The 24,376-nt window shown below is 47.4% G+C and overlaps 1 protein-coding gene across 1 annotated transcript; it reads right to left on the bottom strand.

Moving 5' to 3' along the window:
* Nucleotides 1–418: 418 nt before the first annotated feature.
* Nucleotides 419–24,376, bottom strand: LOC115161313 (coiled-coil domain-containing protein 80). The gene is made up of 9 exons (XM_029712199.1): nt 22,909–24,376; nt 21,158–21,969; nt 20,609–20,974; nt 19,670–19,826; nt 14,027–14,163; nt 9,892–10,043; nt 6,368–6,471; nt 4,612–4,695; nt 419–1,553 (listed from the first exon to the last, which is right to left on the bottom strand). The coding sequence occupies exons 1-9, from the start codon at nt 23,603–23,605 to the stop codon at nt 1,234–1,236; spliced, it is 2,829 nt and encodes a 942-aa protein (XP_029568059.1). The 5' UTR covers nt 23,606–24,376; the 3' UTR covers nt 419–1,233.

The raw sequence follows: 24,376 nt of genomic DNA, 5'->3' as shown, positions 1-24,376 counted from the left end.
CTTATTGTCCCATAGAATTGACACTTCTGCCATGTATTCACAGAAAGCTTCTTGTGGAGTGGATATGATATGGTTATCAGTAATATCATTTTATAAATCAAATCACACTTTATTTGTCACATGCGCCGAATGCAAAAAAGTGTCGACCTTACTGTGAAATGCTTACTTACAAGCCCTTAATCAGCAGTGCTCAGTTTCTCACACAAAATAGTCAATAGATTACCAAATTGACGCATTTTGTTTTAGTTGCTGACTGTATTTTTCCGTTCTGTTGGTCTGTATTGTTCAATCTGTATTGTTCAACTTGAATCAACAGGGGGCGGTGTAACATAATAAATTGTTACACTGCACCTAAAGAACTTTTGACTACAATACAAAGTTCTGAGATATAGTTTGTATTAAAACTCTGAGAAAAGTGTTGTCAGGAAACAAAGCTTTATTTGTCATAAATATACAGTACAACAGAGACTCCGTCTCTCATGTACAATAGAGTATGAATAAGAACAATATGTAACAACAGGAAAATTACAAAACATAAATGAAGTTGAAAGTTCATTGCAGAAACAGACTTATAGCCACAAGTTAAAAACAGACATCCAATACAAACAAAATGTTTGACTCATCCTTACCCTTTTATCTACAATAAGGTCCAGGACTGTGAAAGTGAACATGTACATTTGGTCAAGAATGGAAATGTAGTAGACGGAACACGTGAAATGTAAAACAACTGTTGATTGTAATTCTTAATACAAAAGAACAAGACTGATATAGAGAAGGATTAGACAGAGATTGATGACATCACTATCCAATCCTTCTCTATTTCATTCTAGAACCAGGAAGCACAGAGCTAACACCTAGACCATTTAACCCTCCATAAACTTCCTGAAAACAGAAACCGCCATTCAGGAGGTGAGACAAAGGTTATACTCATGCCCCACTCCCATGCACACGCATGACCAATTGAAAACCAACCCCTATCCCTAAGAACTTCTTAATTAATGCCTACAGATCCGAAACCAGTGGCTAAGTACAAGGAACATGGTGGAAAGCCCATCTAGACTACTATGGGGCTAGGTAGAGCCATACCTTACTGCTTACACCGATCTGATCCATTTGAATCTACAAAGGGCCATCAAGAAGCATACATGGATAAAGGCAAAAGAGATTGATTTGAGATTAAGTAACACACCGCTTAGTAACCATATCATTGCTTATAGACTATCGACACCCCTTTTAGTAACCGTATCCCTGGTGATAGCCGTCCTGGTAACCATCGTAGCCGTGGTGATGGTACCCGTAGCCTCCGTACTCGTCTTCAGGGCAGCGCATGCCCAGTGACTGCTGGATGGCCATCTCCTGCCTGCGGAGCTGCATAGAGTCCACCAGGTCGTAGATGATGGCCATGGACCACATGGGGCTCGGGTACCACGACTTGACGTTGCCGTCCTTTCCCACCAGCAGCATTGAGAAGTACTCTGGGCTGATCTGGAAGTAGTTGCGGATGTCTTTGACCAGGGTGGCCGAGAGGCCCTCACGCTCCACCGTGGCGCTGCCTGGAAGGAGGAGAGAGAGATGGATAGGGGTCAGTCAATATACTTTGGTACGATTGATGTCTTTGACTGAAGAGGCAGAGAGGCATACTCGCTCCACGGCCAAGCTGCCCGGCTCAAGAGAAAGAAGGAATTAGGCCAAGCTGCCCCAGCCCCACCTCTCTGCCCCAGCTCTCTACCCCAGACCCAGCTCTCTGCCACAGCTCTCTGCCCCAGCCCCACCTCTCTGTCCCAGCTCTCTGCCCCAGCCCCAGCTCTGCCCAAGCCTCATCTCTGCCCCAGCTCCACCTCTCTGCCCCAGCTCTCTACCCAAGCCCCACATCTCTGCCCCAGCTCTCTACCCAAGCTCCACCTCTCTGCCCCACCTCTCTGCCCCAGCCCCAGCTCTCTGCCACAGCTCTCTGCCCCAGCCCCACCTCTCTGTCCCAGCTCTCCGCCACAGCCCCACTCTGCCCCAGCCCCACCTCTCTGCCCCGGCCCCAGCTCCGCCCCAGCCCCAGCTCTGCCCCAGCCCCAGCTCTCTGCTCCAGCCCCAGCTCCGCCCCAGCCCCAGCTCTGCCCCAGCCCCAGCTCTCTGCTCCAGCCCCAGCTCTGCCCCAGCCCCACCTCTCTGCCCCAGCTCTCTACCCCAGCTCCACCTCTCTGCCCCACCTCTCTGCCCCAGCCCCAGCTCTCTGCCACAGCTCTCTGCCCCAGCCCCACCTCTCTGCCACAGCTCTCTGCCCCAGCCCCACCTCTCTGCCACAGCTCTCTGCCCCAGCCCCACCTCTCTGCCCCAGCCCCAGCTCCGCCCCAGCCCCAGCCCCAGCTCTGCCCCAGCCCCAGCTCTCTGCTCCAGCACCAGCTCTGCCCCAGCCCCACCTCTCTGCCCCAGCTCTCTACCCCAGCTCCACCTCTCTGCCCCAGTTCTCTGCCCCAGCCCCACCTCTCTGCCACAGCTCTCTGCCCCAGCCCCACCTCTCTGTCCCAGCTCTCTGCCCCAGCCCCAGCTCTCTGTCCGAGCTCTCTGCCCCTGCCCCAGCTCTGTCCCAGCCCCACCTCTCTGTCCCAGCTCTCTCCCCTGCCCCAGCTCTGCCCCAGCCCCACCTCTCTGCCCCAGCTCTCTACCCCAGACCCTGCTCTCTGCCCCAGCCCCAGCTCTGCCCCAGCCCCACCTCTCTGCCACAGCCCCAGCTCTCTGCCCCACCTCTCTGCCCCAGCCCCAGCTCTGCCCCAGGTCCACCTCTCTGCCCCAGCTCTCTACCCCAGCCCCAGCTCTCTGCCACAGCTCTCTGCCCCAGCCCCACCTCTCTGTCCCAGCTCTCTGCCCCAACCCCAGCTCTGCCCCAGCTCCACCTCTCTGCCCCAGCTCTCTGCCCCAGCCCCACCTCTCTGTCCCAGCTCTCTGTCCCAGCCCCACCTCTCTGCCCCAGCCCAAGCTCTGCCACAGCTCTCTGCCCCAGCCCCAGCTCTGCCCCAGCCTCATCTCTGCCCCAGCTCCACCTCTCTACCCCAGCTCTCTACCCAAGCCCCACCTCTCTGCCCCAGTTCTCTGCCCCAGCCCCACCTCTATGCCCCAGCCCCACCTCTCTGTCCCAGCTCTGCCCCAGCCCACCCTCTCTGTCCCAGCTCTCTGCCCCTGCCTCATCTCTGCCCCAGCTCCACCTCTCTGCCCCAGCTCTCTACCCAAGCCCCACCTCTCTGCCCCACCTCTCTGCCCCAGCCCCAGCTCTGCCCCAGCTCCACCTCTCTGCCACTGTCCCAGCTCTCTGCCCCAGACCCAGCTCCGCCCCAGCCCCACCTCTCTGCCACTGTCCCAGCTCTCTGCCCCAGACCCAGCTCCGCCCCAGCCCCACCTCTCTGCCACTGTCCCAGCTCTCTGCCCCAGCCCCAGCTCTGCCCCAGCTCCACCTCTCTGCCCCAGCTCTCTACCCCAGCCACAGCTCTCTGCCACAGCTCTCTGCCCCAGCCCCACCTCTCTGTCCCACCTCTCTGCCCCAGCCCCAGCTCTGCCACAGCTCTCTGCCCCAGCCCCACCTCTCTGTCCCAGCTCTCCACCACAGCCCCAGCTCTGCCCAAGCCCCACCCCTCTGCCCCAGCCCCAGCTCTGCCCCAGCCTCATCTCTGCCCCAGCTCCACCTCTCTGCCCCAGCTCTCTACCCAAGCCCCACCTCTCTGCCCCAGCTCTCTACCCCAGCTCCACCTCTCTGCCCCAGTTCTCTGCCCCAGCCCCACCTCTCTGTCCCAGCTCTGCCCCAGCCCCACCTCTCTGTCCTAGCTCTGTGAGGGGTGTATGGATGGAGGGCTGTATGTGTTTGTGTTGATGGTGTGGTCTAGGTAGCAGCACCAACATGTTTTTGAGGTTGAGCCCCATACCACAGAGGAAATATCAAAACGTGTATCTGGTAGCATGGAGAGAATAAATAAACAAGGCTGGGCTATAGGGACTTGGACTGGGGGAGACAGCAGGAGTTAGGGCTGAGGCTGGGCTATAGGGACTTGGACTGGGGGAGACAGCAGGAGTTAGGCCTGAGGCTGGGCTATAGGGATGTGGACCTGGGGAGACAGCAGGAGTTAGGCCTGAGGCTGGGCTATAGGGACTTGGACTGGGGGAGACAGCAGGAATTAGGGATGAGTCTGGGCTATAGGGACTTGGACTGGGGGAGACAGCAGGAATTAGGGCTGAGTCTGGGCTATAGGGATGTGGACTGGGGGAGACAGCAGGAGTTAGGCCTGAGGCTGGGCTATAGGGATGTGGACTGGGGGAGACAGCAGGAGTTAGGCCTGAGGCTGGGCTATAGGGACTTGGACTGGGGGAGACAGCAGGAGTTAGGGCTGAGGCTGGGCTATAGGGACTTGGACTGGGGGAGACAGCAGGAGTTAGGGCTAAAGTTGAGCTACCTGCCTGCTGTGACAATTAAACAACATCAGACATTCAACAGCATGGGTGTATTAACTGAAGAACAAAACATAACACAGCCCATTTACCCTCCATGTGTTTCCTGTTTTGTTTCATCTTCACAGCCATTTCCTGTATGAAGTATGATACACATAGGCGCTGTGGAGACAACAGGGTTCTCACCGTTGATTGGATAGAGCTCTAGGACTCCTCCCTGGTCCACTGCCTCCATGCCAACCAGCTTCAGGATAGAGATGTGTCTCAGGCCTGGGTCACCATGGAAACCACCACCATACAGACAAACACACAACAGAGAGGTCGTAGTAGCACATTAGAACAACAAAATACCCAACAACAACAACTTACAACGCAAAGTCAAACGTCTCCTATTGAGCATCTAAGTCAGGGTTCTTCAACCTGTAAACAATAAGGAAGGGAGGCGTTGATTGGATAGGAAATATTTGTAGATTGAAGGTGCTCTTTAGTAAGTGAGAAACCTGTAGCGCTACTGAGTGTGCAGGGTTTTGATCCAACCTCCTGCAATAACACACACCTGATTCAGCTAAGTAAGGGCCCAGAGAGAAGACCTTGATCTCAAGGATCAAAGTCGGAGACTCCCCCAAAACGGATATAATTCAACCACTTGTTTCATATTCATCTCTAAACGTATTTATTCAATATGTGGATGCGGTCGTTCCTGATTAGAACCATCTGTGAGTTAGTCGTGATAATGGAGAGGGAATGTGAAGGACTTGTGTCCTGCTGAGCCAGACAGCTGGTTGTTCTGAAGACAGAAAAGCCACAGTAACCACATGAAAACACTGCTCTCTAAGGTGAGAGCCAAGAGCTGAATACCGCGGTACGAACCCAAAGCAGAGTCAGCAGCTAGGAGAAGTCTTGTTTATCAGAGAGGCCAGGTTTGAACACACACACACACACACACACACACACACACACACACACACACACACCCCTAGCCAAGAGAAACAGAGGAGGGGATCACAGTCTTTGATCTGAGACTACAGAACTGGTAGAGGAGTAGGGAGTTACACTTCCATGAACCTTTTCTGAGGGGTGTATGTTGTGTGTGTGTGTGTGTGTGTGTGTGTGTGTGTGTGTGTGTGTGTGTGTGTGTGTGTGTGTGTGTGTGTGTGTGTGTGTGTGTGTGTGTGTGTGTTGATTTACATCTGTTGTGTGTGTACCATAGGTGGCACAACAAGTCCCAGACTGGCAAAACTCCTGACGCTATACGGTCTGACATGATTCATTTGTTGTTAAAAGGTTTAATATTGGTAATGATGGAACCAGAATTTTTCAGATCAGGTCACAGGGTTTAAAAAAAAAAATCCTGGAAAAACTCCTTACCATGGGAAGGATGAAAATCCTGTTAAAACTACAGCAACCTTGTTCTTGTTCATATGAATTATATTTTAAGGAAGGACTAGGGGGGTTCCTATACACAAACACAGAGAAAGCAAAATAATTGTACAGTATAATGGCTGAGCTTGCTTTATTCAGGTTTGCATCGTGTAGTCCCGCCCTATGCAACCGTAGGCCTTAATTAAAAATGAACTCAGTCTATGTCAGCTATTGTGTTTATTGATAAATTACAGTGTCAATATATTTCAGTCAATATATTTTATCAAACAAAATCAAAAGTGGTGTGGAAAGTGTGTCCTCGCTACAAGTTTTCCAGAGGCCCTGGTGAGACCACGGGACGATCCACACAGAGCCCAGATGATACTGCTGGCAGCACGCTGCTAGTGGATGGCTCTGATTTGACAACTGCCCAGTTTGTGTGTGTGTGTGCATGTGTGCCTGTGTGCGTGTGAGCAGTTTATGGCCTGGTTCAGAAAAAACGTGTCTTCCTGTTGATCTGAAAGGATAGGATAAATATGGTAAATATGGTAATAACTCAATGATTCCTTCTAATACTCACCCAGGTTGCAGGCTTGGCTGGTCAGGGCGTGAAGCTGCTGCTGATAGGCCCATTCCTCATCGTTGGGGGCGGAGATTACAAATAGGCGACGCCTCCAACGGAACCTGAGAACCCAAAGACGGATGAGGATGAGATGCAGTAGGATTAACTATACGGTGATGTCATCAATCTTACGTATTTAAAGATCCTACAAGGATCTTCCTCAAGACTTGAACTGAGTCACTTCCTGTATTAACACTGTGAGTCACTGTTATTAGAATCAACAACCAACCCACTGGGCACTGACATCATTTCAACGTCTAGTTTTGATTTACATCTGGTTGCGTTGTCAACTAATGTGAATTCAACGTGAAATCAACAAAACATGTCACCATGTCATTGTATTTCGGTAACAAGTTATGTGAAAAAAAGACAAAATTTCTTCACGTTGATGACTCTACAATCAGTTTTCCACGTTGATTCAACGTCATCACATATAACTTTTTTATTTTAAATTGATGTGGAACAAAGTTGACTCAACCAGTTTTTGCCCAGTGGGAAGTCATTTCCTGTCTGAACACTGTGGGTCACGGTCATTAGACTGGAATTTAGTCTCCATGGCAACAAACCACAGTCAATCTGGTTAAAACATTTCAGTTAAATACAATACACAGCACCAGTCAAAACTTTGGACACACATACTCATTCAAGGAATTTTCTTCATTTTTACTATATTCTACATTGTAGAATAATAGTGATGACATCAAAACTATGAAATAACACATATGGAATCAAGTAGTAACCAAAAAAGTGTTAAAGATATACAAAAATATTTTCTTCGAAGTAGCCTCCCTTTGCACACTCTTGGCATTCTCTCAACCAGCTTCATGAGGAATGCTTTTCCAACAGTATTGAAGGAGTTCCTACATATGCTGGCTTGTTGGCTGCTTTTCCTTCACTCTGAGGTCCAATTCATCCCAAACCATCTCAAATGGGTTGAGGTCGGGTGATTGTGGAGGCCAGGTCATCTGAAGCAGCACTCCATTACTCCCCTTGGTCAAATAGCCCTTGCACAGCCTGGAGGTGTGTTTTGGGTCATATGGTAGCCATGCTGGTTAAGTGTGCCTTGAATTCTAAATAAATTACAGACAGTGTCACCAGCAAGCATCCCCACACCATCACACCTCCTCCTCCATGCTTCACAGTGGGAACCACACATGCGGAGATCATCCGTTCACCTACTCTGTGTCTCACAAAGACACGGCGGTTGGAACCAACAATTTCCAATTTGGACTCATCTGACCAAAGGACAGATTTCAACATGTCTAATGTCCATTGCTTGTGTTTCTTGGCCCAAGCAAGTCTCTTATTCTTATTGGTGTCCTTTAGTAGTGGTTTCTTTGCAGCAATTAGACCATGAAGGCCTGATTCACGTAGTCTCCTCTGAACAGTTGATGTTCAGATGTGTCTGTTACTTGAACTCTGTGAAGCATTTATTTGGACGGCAATTTCTGAGGCTGGTGACTCTAATGAACTATGGACTTGGTATTTTACCAAATAGGGCTATCGTCTGAATACCACCCCTACATTGTCACAACACAACTGATTGGCTCACACACGTTAAGAAGGAAAGAAATTCCACAAATGAACTTTTTAACAAGGCACACCTGTTCATTGAAATGTCTTCCAGGTGACTACCTTATGAAGCTGGTTGAGAGAATGCCAAGGGTATGCAAAGCTGTTATCAAGGCAAAGGGTGGCTACTTTGAAGAATTTTAAATCTCAAATATATTTTTAACACTTTTATTTGTTTAACACTTTTTTGGTTACTACATGATTGCATTTATGTTATTTCATAGTTATGATGTCTTCACTAATATTCTACAATGTAGAAAATAGTAAAATAGAGAAAAAGCCTTGAATGAGTAGGTGTGTCCAAACTTTTGACTGGTACTGTAAATATATAAAAGTATGTGGACCCCTTTCAAATTAGTGGATTTGGCTATTTCAGCCAGACCCGTTTGTGACAGGTGTATAAAATCGATCACACATCTATGCAATCTACATAGACAAACATTGGCAGTAGAATGACCTTACTAAAGAGCTCAGTGACTTTCAACCTGGCATGGTCATAGGGTGCCAATTTTCCAACAGGTCAGTTCGTCAAATTCCTGCCCTGCTAGGGCTGCCCCGGTCAACTGTAAGTTCCGTTATTGTAAAGTGGAAATGTCTAGGAGCTACAAAGAGTCAGCCGCAAAGTGGTAGGCCACACAAGTTGACAGAACGAGACCACTGAGTGCTGAAGTGCGTGGCGCTGTCCTCAGTTAAAACACTCACTACCGAGTTCCAAACTGCCTCTGGAAGCAACGTCAGCACAATAACTGTTCGTCGAGAGCTTCATGAAATAGGTTTCCATGGCCGAGCAGCCGCACACAAGCCTTAGATCACCATGCGCAATGCCAAGTGTCGGCTGGAGTTGTGTAAAGCTCGCTGCCACTGGACTCTGCACTGGAAACAAGTTATCCAGAGTGATGAATCACGCTTCACCATCTGGCAATCTGACGGACGAATCTGGGTTTAGCGGATGCCAGGAGAACGCTACCTGCTTGAATACATAGTGCCAACTATAAAGTTTGGTTTATTACGGAATAATGGTTTGGGGCTGTTTTTCATGGTTTGGGCTAGGCTTCTTAGTTCCAGTGAAGGGAAATCTTAATGCTACAGCATACAAGGACATTGTAGACGATTCTGTGCTTCCAACTTTGTGGCAACAGTTTGAGGAAGGCCCTTTTTGGTTTCAGCATGACAATGCCCCCGTGCACAAAGTGAGGTCCATACAGAAATGATTTTTTCAAGATCGGTGTGAAAGAACTTGACTGGCCTGCACAGAGCCCTGACCTCAACCCCATCGAACATCTTTGGGACAAATTAGAATGCCGACTGCGAGCCAAGCCTAATCGCCCAAAATCAGTGCCCGAACTCACTAATGCTCTTGTGGCTGAATGGAAGCAAGTCCCTGCAGCAATGTTCCAACATCTAGTGGAAAGCCTTCCCAGAAGAGTGGAGGCTGTTATAGCAGCAAAGGGGGGACCAACTTCATATTAATGCCTATGATTTTGGAATGAGATGTTCGACCACCAGGTGTCGACATACTGTTGGTCATGTAGTGTATATACGGGACCATAGTCAATCAATCCAAGACCAAGGTGTCCTACAATACTGGAAATAGAATATTCATTTAACAGACACATTTATCCAAAGAGATTTTTTTACATATGGGTGATTAGTGTTAATATTAATGTTGACATGGCCACCTGTCAATTCTGACCACTCCTCAGCCAGATCCCTACCTGGCAGAATGAGGCAATATTCCCACTGGCTATGGAGCAAAATGTCTGTTTCAGATTCCAGCCGTTCCCAGCCACAGCCATAGGCTTGAGACACACACACACACACACACACACACACACACACACACACACACACACACACACACACACACACACACACACACACACACACACACACACACACACACACTTTACCTGGAAAGGAAGTTCTCCAGTGATCTTGGTTTGTCCTCCTTCTTGCAGGCCACTCCATCTCTCTTCTGCTGTTCCATCTCTCTGATGCGAGAGGTGAAGGTGTCGACGTAATCGAACACAGCCTTCATGGCAATGGGAACCTCATAGGATTGCTGTTGGAGGGACACACATCATCAAGTCAGTGGGCCAAAAACGTAACCAACCATTGAAGGATTTGAGTGTATTATTCTAGTGGTCAGGAGAGAAATGTAAGAAATGCTATTCCTAAGTTATAATGATTCCAGTATTACTAGAAAACCCTCGAAAACCCTGTATCCTGTATTCCAAGAGACTGAGCAATGTGTTCCAGTTTTCTGTGACTTCACAGGCATTCTCTGCATATTTCTGAGAAGCACATCCAGAGCAGCGGGCCATGGGGTTCAACACAGCGGGCCATGGGGTTCAACACAGTGGGCCATGGGGTTCAACACAGTGGGCCATGGGGTTCAACACGGTGGGCCATGGGGTTCAACACAGCGGGCCATGGGGTTCAACACAGTGGGCCATGGGGTTCAACACAGTGGGCCATGGGGTTCAACACGGTGGGCCATGGGGTTCAACACGGTGGGCCATGGGGTTCAACACAGCGGGCCATGGGGTTCAACACGGTGGACATGGGGTGCAACACGGTGGGCCATGGGGTGCAACACGGTGGGCCATGGGGTTCAACACGGTGGGGCATGGGGTTCACCACGGTGGGCCATGGGGTTCAACACAGTGGGCCATGGGGTTCAACACAGTGGGCCATGGGGTTCAACACAGTGGGCCATGGGGTTCAACACAGTGGACATGGGGTTCAACACGGTGGGCCATGGGGTTCAACACGGTGGGCCATGGGGTTCAACACGGTGGGGCATGGGGTTCAACACGGTGGGCCATGGGGTTCAACACAGTGGGGCATGGGGTTCAACACGGTGGGCCATGGGGGTCAACACAGTGGGCCATATGGTTCAACACAACTCAGTTCAGAACGTGATAAATTCCACCATGCAGCTTATTTTTTAGGAATAGCAGGGATCCCAGCATAAAATATGGTATTTTATAGGGCACACGCCCCATCTCTCTCATACCCACACCCTGTAATATACTTTCCTGCTGTCTGTAATAGACTTTTCCTGTCTGTACTGACAGCAGTAAAGGGTTAGTTAAACACTGGAGTCTTTGTTTAATATGCCTTAAAACAGCCTGCCGATTTACACACCCACACTGCTGTTATGAGAAGGTCATGTTGTGTGAATTGAACCAGTATTTGATCACTGCAGGATGTTTACAGTATGGTGAAGGCTGGTCAACCAACATGAGTATTGGTCTAATGGGCTCAACAGAGGTTAGGTGTGAGTGCTCCATGTAGTTCACTTGGCAAGACGGTTGGGTTGAGTACAGGCTATAGGTCTAAATGGAATGGTCCCATAAGTACCGACAATCAGTGCACCAGATGAGCTAAATTAAGCATATCTATTAGGAAAAAGAGAGAAACAGAGAAGGAGAGATATACAGAGAGAGAGAAACAGAGAAGGAGAGATATAGAGAAAAAGAGAGATATACAGAGAGAGAGAGCGAGAGATACAGAGAAAGAGAGATAAACAGAGAGAGAGATATACAGAGAGAGAGAGAGATACAGAGAAAGAGAGAGAGAGAGAGCGAGAGATACAGAGAGATACAGAGAAAGAGAGATACAGAGAGAGAGATATGGAGAGAGCGAGAGATACAGAGAGAGATACAGAGAGAGAGAGATACAGAGAATGAGAAAGAGAGATACAGATAAAGAGTGATATACAGAGAGAGAGATACAGAGAGAGAGAGATACAGAGAGAGAGAGAGAGAGATACAGAGACAGAGAGAGAGATACAGATAAAGAGTGATATACAGAGAGAGAGGTACAGAGAAAGAGAGCGATACGGAGATACAGAGAAAGAGAGAGAGATACAGAGAGAGAGAGAGAGAGATACAGAGAGAGAGAGAGAGATACAGAGAGAGAGAGAGAGATACAGAGAGAGAGAGTGCGATACAGAGAATGAGAAAGAGAGATACAGATAAAGAGTGATATACAGAGATAGAGAGATATAGAGAGAGAGAGATGTGAGAGAGAGACAGACTGATAGAGAATGAGAAAGAGAGATACAGATAAAGAGATATACAGAGATAGAGAGATATAGAGAAAGAGAGCGATACGGAGATACAGAGAGAGAGAGAGTGCGATACAGAGAATGAGAAAGAGAGATACAGATAAAGAGTGATATACAGAGAGAGAGAGATACAGAGAGAGAGAGATGTGAGAGAGAGACAGACTGATAGAGAATGAGAAAGAGAGATACAGAGAAAGAGATATACAGAGAGAGAGATACAGAGAAAGAGAGAGAGAGATACAGAGAAAGAGAGAGAGATACAGAGAAAGAGAGAGAGAGATACAGAGAAAGAGAGAGAGAGATACAGAGAGAGAGATACACAGAGAGAGAGAGAGTTAACCTCTCTAGGGCAGGTGGCACCAAATCGTCCCACCTACATAACAGCCAGTTGAATCCTGTGGCGCGATTTTCAAATACCTTAGAAATGCTATTACTTCAATTTCTCAAATATATGACTATTTTACAGCTATTTAAAGACAAGACTCTCGTTAATCTAACCACACTGTCCGATTTCAAAAAGGCTTTACAACGAAAGCAAAACATTAGATTATGTCAGCAGAGTACCCAGCCAGAAATAATCAGACACCCATTTTTCAAGCTAGCATATAATGTCACAAAAACACAGAAGACAGCTAAATGCAGCACTAACCTTTGATGATCTTCATCAGATGACACACCTAGGACATTATGTTATACAATACATGCATGTTTTGTTCAATCAAGTTCATATTTATATCAAAAAACAACTTTTTACATTAGCATGTGACGGTCAGAACTAGCATACCCCCCTCAAACTTCCGATGAATTTACTAACAATTTACTAAATTACTCACGATAAACGTTCACAAAAAGCATAACAATCATTTTAAGAATTATAGATACAGAACTCCTCTATGCACTCGATATGTCCGATTTTAAAATAGCTTTTCGGTGAAAGCACATTTTGCAATATTCTAAGTAGATAGCCCGGCATCACAGGGCTAGCTATTTAGTCACCCACCAAGTTTAGCCTTCACCAAACTCCGATTTACTATTAGAAAAGTTGTATTACCTTTCCTGTTCTTCGTCAGAATGCACTCCCAGGACTTCTACTTCAATAACAAATGTTGGTTTGGTCCCAAATAATCCATAGTTATGTTCCAACAGCGACGTTTTGTTCGTGCGTTCAAGACACTATCCCAATGGTAAATAAGGGTCACGCGCACGGTGCATTTCGTGACAAAAGATTTCTAAATATTTCATTACCGTACTTCGAAGCATGTCAACCGCTGTTTAAAATCAATTTTTATGCCATTTTTCTCGTAAAAAAGCGATAATATTCCGACCGGGAATCTGCAATTAGGTAAACAGCCGAAAGAAAATACAGCACGGGGTCAACTCGGGCACGCGCCTAATTCCTTTGTCCTCTTATCGGCCACTTGGCAAAGGCGATAATGTGTTTCAGCCTGGGGCTGCCTCGATATCATTCAGCTTTTTCCCGGGCTCTGAGAGCCTATGGAAGACGTAGGAAGTGTCACGTTACAGCTAAGATCCACACTCTTCAATAAACAGAGACAAGAAGAACGACTCCTTGTCAGACAGGCCACTTCCTGCATGAAATCTTCTCAGGTTTTTGCCTGCCATATGAGTTCTGTTATACTCACAGACACCATTCAAACAGTTTTAGAAACTTTAGGGTGTTTTCTATCCAAAGCCAATAATTATATGCATATTCTAGTTACTGGGCAGGAGTAGTAACCAGATTAAATCGGGTACGTTTTTTATCCGGCCGTGTAAATACTGCCCCCTAGCCCTAACAGGATAAAGAGAAAGAGACAGATATGGAGATAGACAGAGAGATACAGAGAGAGAGATACACAGAGAGAGAGATACAGAGAGAGAATGAAAGAGATACTGATATACAGAGAGTTAACCCCAAAGAAATCCTATGAAATTATTGTTCTAATTCCTAATTGTATTGGTAACCCCACCTTGAATCTCATGTCAGTGTCAGTGACGACCATGTAGAAGTGGTTGAAGGTCATACTGAACTCCTTCCTCAGCTCTGTAATCACATCCTGGTTCACCAGATCCTCCTGACGAAGACCTTTCATAGGCTTATCATTCTCTGAGAGGGGAGGAATGAGAGAGAGAGACAGAGAGAGAAAATGAAGAAAGAGTCAACAATTTTTTTGATTGTGCATAAGAGTGCATTTTCAGGTAAGGAAGCTGAAACAACAACAAAAACAAAGCATAGTACAACTACAGCTGTGGTCTTCTGTCATCACCTCATACTGAAGACAGCTGTGGTCTTCTATCATCACCTCATACTGAAAACAGCTGTGGTCTTCTATCATCACCTCATACTGAAGACAGCTGTGGTCTTCTATCATCAGCTCATGTTAAAGACAGCTGTGCTCTTCTATCATCACCTCATACTGAAGACAGCTGTGGTCTTCTATCATCACCTCATATTAAAGACAGCTGTGGATTATATACAGTATATCTGTAGGTACATGGTTTCTAAGGAAAAGAAGTGTTGAGTCCTATCTGGTTTGGGTAAGTTTTAATAGTCACAGTAGGAACAACATCCCTTATAGACATCCCAATGTTCTCAGTCACCATGTTCGTGTATACATCAATGTTATTCTCCGAGGCTACCCAGAACATATCTCAGTTCACATGATCAAAACAATCTTTAAGCATGGATTCTGATTGGTCAGACCAACATTGAATAAACCTGAGCATGAGTACTTCCTGTTTGAGTTTCTGCCTATGTGAAGGGAGGAGCAAAATGGAGTCGTGATCTGATTTGCCGAAGGGGGGGCTGGGGAGGGCCTTGTAGGCTTCCCGCAAGAGAGAATAGCAGTGGTTGAGTGTTTTCCCAGCGCGAATACTACAGTTAATGTGTTGATAGAACTTCGGTAGCGTTTTCCTAAAATTTGTTTTAATAAAATCTCCAGCTACAATATATGTGGCTTCAGGATATGTGGTGTCCAATTTGCATAAAGTCCTGTGTAGATCCTTGAGGGCCGTTGTGGTATCGGCTAGAGAGGGAATATACACGGCTGTGACTATAACCTGAAGAGAATTCTCTTGGGAGGTAATACGGTCGGCATGTGTTTTTTGGACACATATTTTAACCCCTTATTTTTGGGAATGAGATGCATGCATAAACAGACATCTCTAGCTTAAACTGACAGATTTTGATGGGGATTTTTTTTATTATGTCTCTTAGATTGACCAATGGGTGCTTCAATAGACCCTGAAGGATTACCTCAGAAGCTTAATTAAGATAAGTTCTCACTGCTTCAGCCTGTCTTTCCTCTCAGTATAAGTACCCTATCAGTTTCACTTGCTCAGTCCTATCACCAGGCTTAGTTAAAGATGAATCCAGATCTGCTTATTTCCACTTTCATTTTCAGCCATGGTTGGCCCAATAAGACATGGGTTCCAACCTGAGCGTGTGGTTTGCTCATTTCCTGTCAATGATCCCACAGTTAGTTTCCTGTAACTGCCTACTGTAGTCTACAGTGACATACAGAGGCCAATCAACTAAGCACACATCTGGTATGAGATAGTAAACGCCATTACTTCTCATCTCTGGGAGCCAGAGGTATTTGCCGCTGTCACGATGTCACATTTTCATCATAACCAGTATGTTCAGCGTTATGGTTTGAGCCTCTGTGGTGCAGACACTGTAAAAACACCTGGAATCCTTCAGTTTAAGACAGGAGGGGTGAAATAAGGATACAACAGTCACAAGTCCTTATTCAGTTTCCATCTGGAACTCAGCATGTAAGTTAGGGAATATGAAGGACTACAACAGAGGAAATGTGTAAAAGTGGAGAGGATATCTAAGACAAGAATTTTAGTAGGGCTGAATATTTTACAAATACATGTACTTGAAGAACAGTGCAGATGCAAAGTTTGGTAACAGAACAACAGTTTGTGCTGTTTGTGTTGCCATTCAGTTATCAAACGTTGCATCTGCACTGTTCTTCAAGTAAAACATTTTTTTGGTCAAATATTCAGTGGACATTTTTAAAAGTAGTCCCTGTACGGATTGTTTAACTTTGCAATCATTGGTTTATGTTTGGCACATATTTTAAAGTAAAACAATCTGAGTCTCAGCATCAGTCTGTTACAGTGGAATTGCTCAGTATCACCAGGAAGACACTAAACCAGAATGATCTAACCAGTATAACCAGAACGTTTGTCTTCTCCTCCTGACCCAGACCCTGTCTTCTCCTCCTGACCCGGACCCTGTCTTCTCCTCCTGACCCGGACCCTGTCTTCTCCTTCTGACCCGGACCCTGTCTTCTCCTCCTGACCCAGACCCTGTCTTCTCCTACTGACACAGACCCTGTCTTCTCCTCCTGACACGGACCCTGTCTTCTCCTCCTGACCCGGACCCTGTCTTCTCCTCCTGACCCGGACCCTGTCTTCTCCTCCTGACCCAGACCCTGTCTTCTCCTCCTGACCCGGACCCTGTCTTCTCCTCCTGACCCTGACCCAGACCCTGTCTTCTCCTCCTGACCCAGACCCTGTCTTCTCCTCCTGACCCGGACCCTGTCTTCTCCTCCTGACCCGGACCCTGTCTTCTCCTCCTGACCCTGACCCAGACCCTGTCTTCTCCTCCTGACACAGACCCTGTCTTCTCCTCCTGACACAGACCCTGTCTTCTCCTCCTGACCCAGACCCTGTGTTCTCCTCCTGACACAGACCCGGTGTTCTCCTCCTGACACAGACCCTGTCTTCTCCTCCTGACCCAGACCCTGTCTTCTCCTCCTGACACAGACCCTGTCTTCTCCTCCTGACACAGACCCTGTCTTCTCCTCCTGACACAGACCCTGTCTTCTCCTCCTGACACAGACCCTGTCTTCTCCTCCTGACCCAGACCCTGTGTTCTCCTCCTGACACAGACCCGGTGTTCTCCTCCTGACACAGACCCTGTCTTCTCCTCCTGACCCAGACCCTGTCTTCTCCTCCTGACACAGACCCTGTCTTCTCCTCCTGACACAGACCCTGTGTTCTCCTCCTGACACAGACCCTGTGTTCTCCTCCTGACACAGACCCAGTCTTCTCCTCCTGACCCGGACCCTGTCTTCTCCTCCTGACCCGGACCCTGTCTTCTCCTCCTAACCCGGACCCTGTCTTCTCCTCCTGACCCAGACCCTGTGTTCTCCTCCTGACCCAGACCCTGTCTTCTCCTCCTGACACAGACCCTGTCTTCTCCTCCTGACACAGACCCTGTCTTCTCCTCCTGACACAGACCCTGTCTTCTCCTCCTGACCCAGACCCTGTGTTCTCCTCCTGACACAGACCCTGTCTTCTCCTCCTGACCCAGACCATGTGTTCTCCTCCTGACACAGACCCTGTCTTCCCTTCCTGACACAGACCCTGTCTTCTCCTCCTGACACAGACCCTGTCTTCTCCTCCTGACACAGACCCTGTGTTCTCCTCCTGACCCGGACCCTGTCTTCTCCTACTGACACAGACCCTGTGTTCTCCTCCTGACCCAGACCCTGTCTTCTCCTCTTGACCCAGACCCTGTCTTCTCCTCCTGACCCGGACCTTGTCTTCTCCTCCTGACCCGGACCCTGTCTTCTCTTCCTAACCCGGACCCTGTCTTCTCCTCCTGACCCAGACCCTGTGTTCTCCTCCTGACACAGACCCTGTCTTCTCCTCCTGACCCGGACCCTGTCTTCTCCTCCTGACCCAGACCCTGTGTTCTCCTCCTGACCCAGACCCTGTGTTCTCCTCCTGACACAGACCCTGTCTTCTCCTCCTGACCCGGACCCTGTGTTCTCCTCCTGACACAGACCCTGTCTTCTCCTCCTGACCCGGACCCTGTCTTCTCCTCCTGACACAGACCCTGTCTTCTCCTCCTGACACAGACCCTGTCTTCTCCTCCTGACACAGACCCTGTCTTCTCCTCCTGACCCGGACCCTGTGTTCTCCTCCTGACACAGACCATGTCTTCTCCGCCTGAACCGGACCCTGTCATCTCATCCTGACCCGGACCCTGTCTTTGTGAAACCCTTCCATGTCTTACATGCTTTCTGTGTACTGTTTACCATTCAATGTTTATAGTGCCCCATTCACCTCCATTCACCGAACCATTTGACACCACATTAACTTGTTATGGATAGGGGGCAGTATTTTCACGTCCGGATAAAAAACATACCCGATTTAATCTGATTATTACTCCTGCCCAGAAACTAGAATATGCATATATTATTATTATTAGCTTTGGATAGAAAACACTCCAAAGTTTCTAAAACTGTTTGAATGGTGACTGTGAGTATAACAGAACTCATTTGGCAGGCCAAAACCTAAGATTCCAAACAGGAAGCGCCCTCTCTGACCATTCCTTGGCCTTCTTGATCATCTATATCCAAAACAGGGGATCTCTGCTGTAACGTGACATTTTCTAACGCTCCCATAGGCTCTCAGAAGGCGCCAGAACGTTGAATGATGACTTTGCAGGCCATGGCTGAAAAACAGTAGCGCATTTGGTAAGTGGTCGATCTGAGAACAATGAGACTGGCGCACGCGTGCACGAGACGACTCCATGTTTACATTTTCAGTCTTTGAACGAAAACAACGACTCCCGGTCGGAATATTATCGCTTTTTTACGAGAAAATATCGCATAAAAATTGATTTTAAACAGCGTTTGACATGCTTCAAAGTACGGTAATGGAATATTTTTTTGTCACGAAACGCGTCGGGCGTGTCACCCTTCGTTACCCTTCGGATAGTGTCTTGAACGCACAACAAAACGACGCTATTTGGATATAACTATGGATTATTTGGAACCAAACCAACATTTGTTATTGAAGTAGAAGTCCTGGGAGTGCATTCCGACGAAGAACAGCAAAGGTAATCAAATTTTTCTTATAGTAAATCTGAGTTTGGTGAGTACCAAACTTGGTGGGTGTCTAGCCATGATGGCGGGCTATCTACTCAGAATATTGCAAAATGTGCTTTCACCGAAAAGCTATTTTAAAATCAGACACCGTGATTGCATAAAGGAGTTCTGTATCTATAATACTTAAAATAATTGTTATGTTTTTTGTGAACGTTTATCGTGAGTAATTTAGTAAATTCACCGTAAGTGTTCGGTGGGAATGCTAGTTCTGAATGTCACATGCTAATGTAAAAAGCTGTTTTTTGATATAAATATGAACTTGATTGAACAAAACATGCATGTATTGTATAACATAATGTCCTAGGAGTGTCATCTGATGAAGATCATCAAAGGTTAGTGCTGCATTTAGCTGTGGTTTTGGTTTTTGTGACATTATATGCTAGCTTGAAAAATGGGTGTCTGATTATTTCTGGCTGGGTACTCTGCTGACATAATCTAATGTTTTGCTTTCGCTGTAAAGCCTTTTTGAAATCGGACAGTGTGGTTAGATAAAGGAGAGCCTTGTCTTTAAAATGGTGTAAAATAGTCATATGTTTGAAAAATGGAAGTTTTCGGATTTTCGAGGAGTTTGTATTTCGCGCCACGCCTATCATTGGATATTGGAGCAGGTGTTCCGCTAGCGGAACATCTAGATGTAAGAGGTTTTAAGATGGTGGTGTTGACCCTGTCTGTAGTGGTATGATGGTGTAATGTACTTACCCAGCTGGTAGTGGTCTATCTTCATGGTGGAGTTGGTGAGCGAGCCAAAGATGGTGATGATGGAGACTTTCCTAATGGCCATCTCACACACCGTCTCCAGGTATTCATCTTTCTGTTGCAGGTACATACTGCTCTCCTCACTGGGGGCTGTTATGATCTGGAGACACACACACACAGAGAAATAAAGACTGGGTTAGACCGGGTTACACACACATGCATGCACGCACTCGCACGCCAGCACACACACACCGCTGTTGAGTTTGTGTTTACATTAGACAGCGGGGAGGGAGAGGATGAGGACTGTATTTCCCACCCTGCCCTTGGCTGCACTCCTATGATCAAATTCTTGAAAGGCTGTACTCCAATCTATAACAACACAACTATACAGTCTGCCTGTACTGTAAAGCTGTTAAGTCAGTGCTAGGCAGTTTACTACAGTGCTTATGTCAGTGCTATGACGTTTCTGATTGTGTGCTATTGCTGCTATTGTATTGTGGCTGTGATATGTTCTTGGGATGTGGAACAAATTGGATTTATATCAAATGTATTTTTGTTATTAGTTACAATATCCCATATATTGCTTCATTAGTTCTCTAAAGTCTTCTATTTGTTTCAGTGGTGCATTTGTAGTCCTGACGGTTTCTCTGGGGATCCTGGTGCCACACCCAGAAACAAGGGGAAACACTTTTCTTACCACGAGTCGTCTCTTGTTCTCAAAGTAGTCCAGGAAGGAAACCACTTACCACAAGTCGTCTCTTGTTCTCAAAGTAGTCCAGGAAGGAAACCACTTACCACGAGTCGTCTCCTGTTCTCAAAGTAGTCCAGGAAGGAAACCACTTACCACGAGTCGTCTCCTGTTCTCAAAGTAGTCCAGGAAGGAAACCACTTACCACGAGTCGTCTCCTGTTCTCAAAGTAGTCCAGGAAGGAAACCACTTACCACGAGTCGTCTCCTGTTCTCAAAGTAGTCCAGGAAGGACGCCAGGGATCCCCTAGGAAGCGGAGGCTTCTTGGTGGGTTTGTAGTACTCCTCTTTCTCAGGATTCTTCGACACCTTCTTTCCGTTCTTCTTTCCATTGTTTTTGCCCTCCTTCCCTGCCTTCGCTCCTCTCCTCTCTGCTTTGTCCCTCTTGGCGGCCTTGTCTGGTTTGCCCTTCTTTTTTTTCTTCTTCTTCTCAGTATTGTCATGTTTTCCCTTGCCCCTCTTGGCTGGGCTGACCTCTGTGTTGACCTCTGTCTGTGTCTCTGGGTCGCTGACGGTGGGCCGGCCAGATTCATACTTCTCCTCATACTCATTATTTAACACCTGGATGAGAGGAGAGGAGAGGAGAGGAGAGGAGAGGAGAGGAGAGGAGAGGAGAGGAGAGGAGAGGAGAGGAGAGGAGAGGAGAGGAGGAGAATACTTCATTGATCACCAAAATCAAGCCTGATGCAACATTCTATCTCAACAGCAATGTAATAAGTGAAATGTGATAAGTCCACGGCATACCATCTCATTCTTCCTCTTGGTAGGTTTGCCCTTGGTGGGTTTGTGCTGTGTGGGTACCACTTCTGCCTGCTGACGGCCATTGTGGTCCTTCCCCTCCTTGTCTGTTCGGTTGTCCCCAGACGGGGTGGTCTTGGCTGGGTACCTGTCCCTCTCCCTGCCTCTGCGGTTATAGTAATATGGCTCAGCCGTGGTCCTGGGGGCAGGCAGCCAGTCAGGGGTGGTCTGGGCTTTTGTGGGTCTCTGGGTAGAGGTGGTAGTAGCAGTGGTGGTCTGACGTGTGGTTGTAGTCTGTTTAGTTGTGGTCGTTGTAGTCTGTTTAGTCGTGGTTGTTGTGGGTTTTGGTGTGGTTGTCGTGGTGGCTTTTGTCGTGGTGGCTTTTGTCGTGGTGGCTTTTGTCGTGGTGGCTTTTGTCGTGGTGGCTTTTGTCGTGGTGGCTTTTGTCGTGGTCCTTGTGGGTCGCATAGTTGTGGTAGTTGTCACTGTGGTAGTTGTTGTTGGCCTCGTTGTTGTTGTGGCAACAGTGGTGGTTGTCGTGGGTCTCCTCATTGGCTTCCTCACCGGCTTCCTCTCTGGGAGTGGGTCTACCTGTCCACCTGTTTCCACTACCGTCCCTGAGTCTCCACCCCCCTCCTCCACCTGCCCCTCTACTCCCGCCCCTTTACACTTCTGGACGAATCCCTTCTGTCGGATCTTCTCCAGCTTCCTCATTGGTGCCTTGTCGATGACCTCGTACATGGCCTCCAGCCTGACTGGATAGGGGTACCTCTCCTCCACCTGGAGGGTTTTCCTCAGAAGTACCATTCCAAACTTACCTGGACAGGACAGGATGACAAATAAGAGATTACGTTTACTGAATAAAAGAGTCTATCTTTCATGGCTTTGGCCACAATCAACATGCAGAAAGGAGACAATCTCACCAAGCATCCCAAACTTACCTGGAAAGACTCAGATTTATGTTGTTACCCTTACAATTTAATTTTAATGTTCACTGCTTTTCAGCATATCACATGCAGCAAACATGCAAATAGCCAACACCACACACCCCTGTAACCCCCACATCAAACAGGTGACAGGTTTGAATGGACTAGGACAGGTGTGACCAGAATAGTGATGGTTCATTGCTGGGTTGTTGGCGTTGTGTCACTAAGTTGGTTAGTTTTGTTAAAACTGCTGGGGTATTGATAATGGGTGCTGGGTTATTGGTGCTGGGTTATTGAGATCACAGGAGGCTGTTGAGGGGAGGATGGCTCATAATAATGACTGGAACGGAGTAAATGGAATGGTATTAACCACATGGTAACCAACTGTTTGATGTATTTGATACCATTCAACCTATTCCGCTCCATCCATTACCATGAGCCCACCCTCCCCAATTAAGTTGCCACCAACCTCCTGTGATTGAGATATGACCAAGTGGCTCAGATCAGAAGAGATGTTGCTTAATAAGGGCATGGCTTTTATATTGTTCATTTTGGGCACCTGTGACAGTAAATGCCATTCCGGTTCATCTATTCTGTTTTATTGTTATCACATATTAATACTGAACACTTCTGTAGTTTTAAAGATGCTTGAAAGTATCGGAGTTCCTCAAGATCCTATGCTAAACAATAATGTTATTCGAATATGTAATGTGCAAAAGGAAGGACATTTTTCATTTGTCATATACAAACGTATCAATGATGAACAGGAGTGACAGATCTGCCAACACTGAAGGAGTAGGGGATAGTTTTCAGATAGGACCATGCCTTTACCTTTCTCCAGTTTGAGGAAGGTCATGAGGCGGGGGATGAGCGCTGTGTCCAAAGGTTCCTCCATCACCTTCCCCTCTCTGGTGATCCGCCTCACCTTCCCACCCATCTCCCCCTCCTGGTGGAATATCACGATCTGCTGCACATGCCGCTCCGCCAGCTCACAGTACACGTCTGGCTTCAGCAGTGTCATCATTAGCCGGTAGTAACCGTCTGAGTTGTGCGGGGCAGAAATCACCAGAATTCGGTTTTTCCCTGCAAAGCTCGCCAAGAGGTTAGGGGAGCCTGCACTGCTTGGTATGCGGTTCTGTCTGGTCCTCACCCGGAGAGCGCCTTCATCCTGAAGCATGACAGGCTGGAGGGGAACACGCTGCCCGGCTGCCCTCCTCCCTACTGCCCCTGCCAGCGCTCCACCTCTTCTGCCTTGTCCAGCCCCAGTCCTGGCCCGAGGAACAGAGGCCTGGTCTGCCTGCATGTCCTCCCCGCGCCTAGCGCTGAGACCGGTGGGCACCGAGGCTGAGCTGGGTCCAGGGCGGGAGGTCCCTCCACCACCAACAGTGTGCTTTCTGTCGGCTGTGCTCGGCTGCAGACGCCCGTTGTTGAGTATGGGCATCCGTTTGAGATGGGTCTGTTTGTCTGCGTGTCCTGCCCACGCTAGCAGACAGAGCAGGAACAGACCCAGAACAAACTCTCCCCGCATTATGGGAAGCTGTCAATTACAATGAACAATCTGACAGAGTGATAAATATCCAATAGTGTACATGGGACCTGTATGCCTATTTAGAACATTTGTTTTCAGTAAATAAAAAATACATTACAGCGCAGTAAAAAATGTAGTGCAAGAGAGAGGCAAACACTTTAGTGTTGTGTTTCAAAGCATGCCTTTAGTTTTCGCAGTGGAACATCAGATAACCCAAAACCCTACTTCACCAGCCTGTTATCAACATGACAGCTGCATGAAAACGCAGACAGGAAAACATAATAAACTAGCCACTCATTGACGGAGTCAGCAATTCCTAAAAATCATTCCGGGTATTAGAAACTGTTATTCCAAACCTCCAAGTTCAGCTCTCCAAATCACCACACCACTGACTTTGCGCTTCTGGAATTTCTTTGCATATCAGTTATACACTCCAAGTGCACACAGCATTTTAACATCCACAAGTTAACAAGTTAACTGATACAGCACTCTCGAAAATGAATGCGTTTTACTTCATTCTCTGACTGTTATTTGAAAAGACTGTCCAACTATCCAAATAAGTCATCTAAAAAGCTGGGAGTTTTAGGCATAGAAGGCTTTGTCCGGATTCAAGAGGAAAACCTGTAGAGAGTGGCTCTTCTGTAAGGGAAACGCATCTCTATCTCCAGTCTCCCGATTTCCCAACCTAAAACTCTGGCGCTATCCCAGTAATGTCCACACAAACCATCTGCCCTGTTTTCGACTCTTCTCGCTGGTGCGGCGGCGCTATAC

This window comes from Salmo trutta, chromosome 24 (genome assembly GCF_901001165.1).
Source record: "Salmo trutta chromosome 24, fSalTru1.1, whole genome shotgun sequence".
Taxonomy (NCBI): Eukaryota; Metazoa; Chordata; class Actinopteri; order Salmoniformes; family Salmonidae; genus Salmo; species Salmo trutta.
This window is presented reverse-complemented; position numbering and strand designations above follow the sequence as displayed.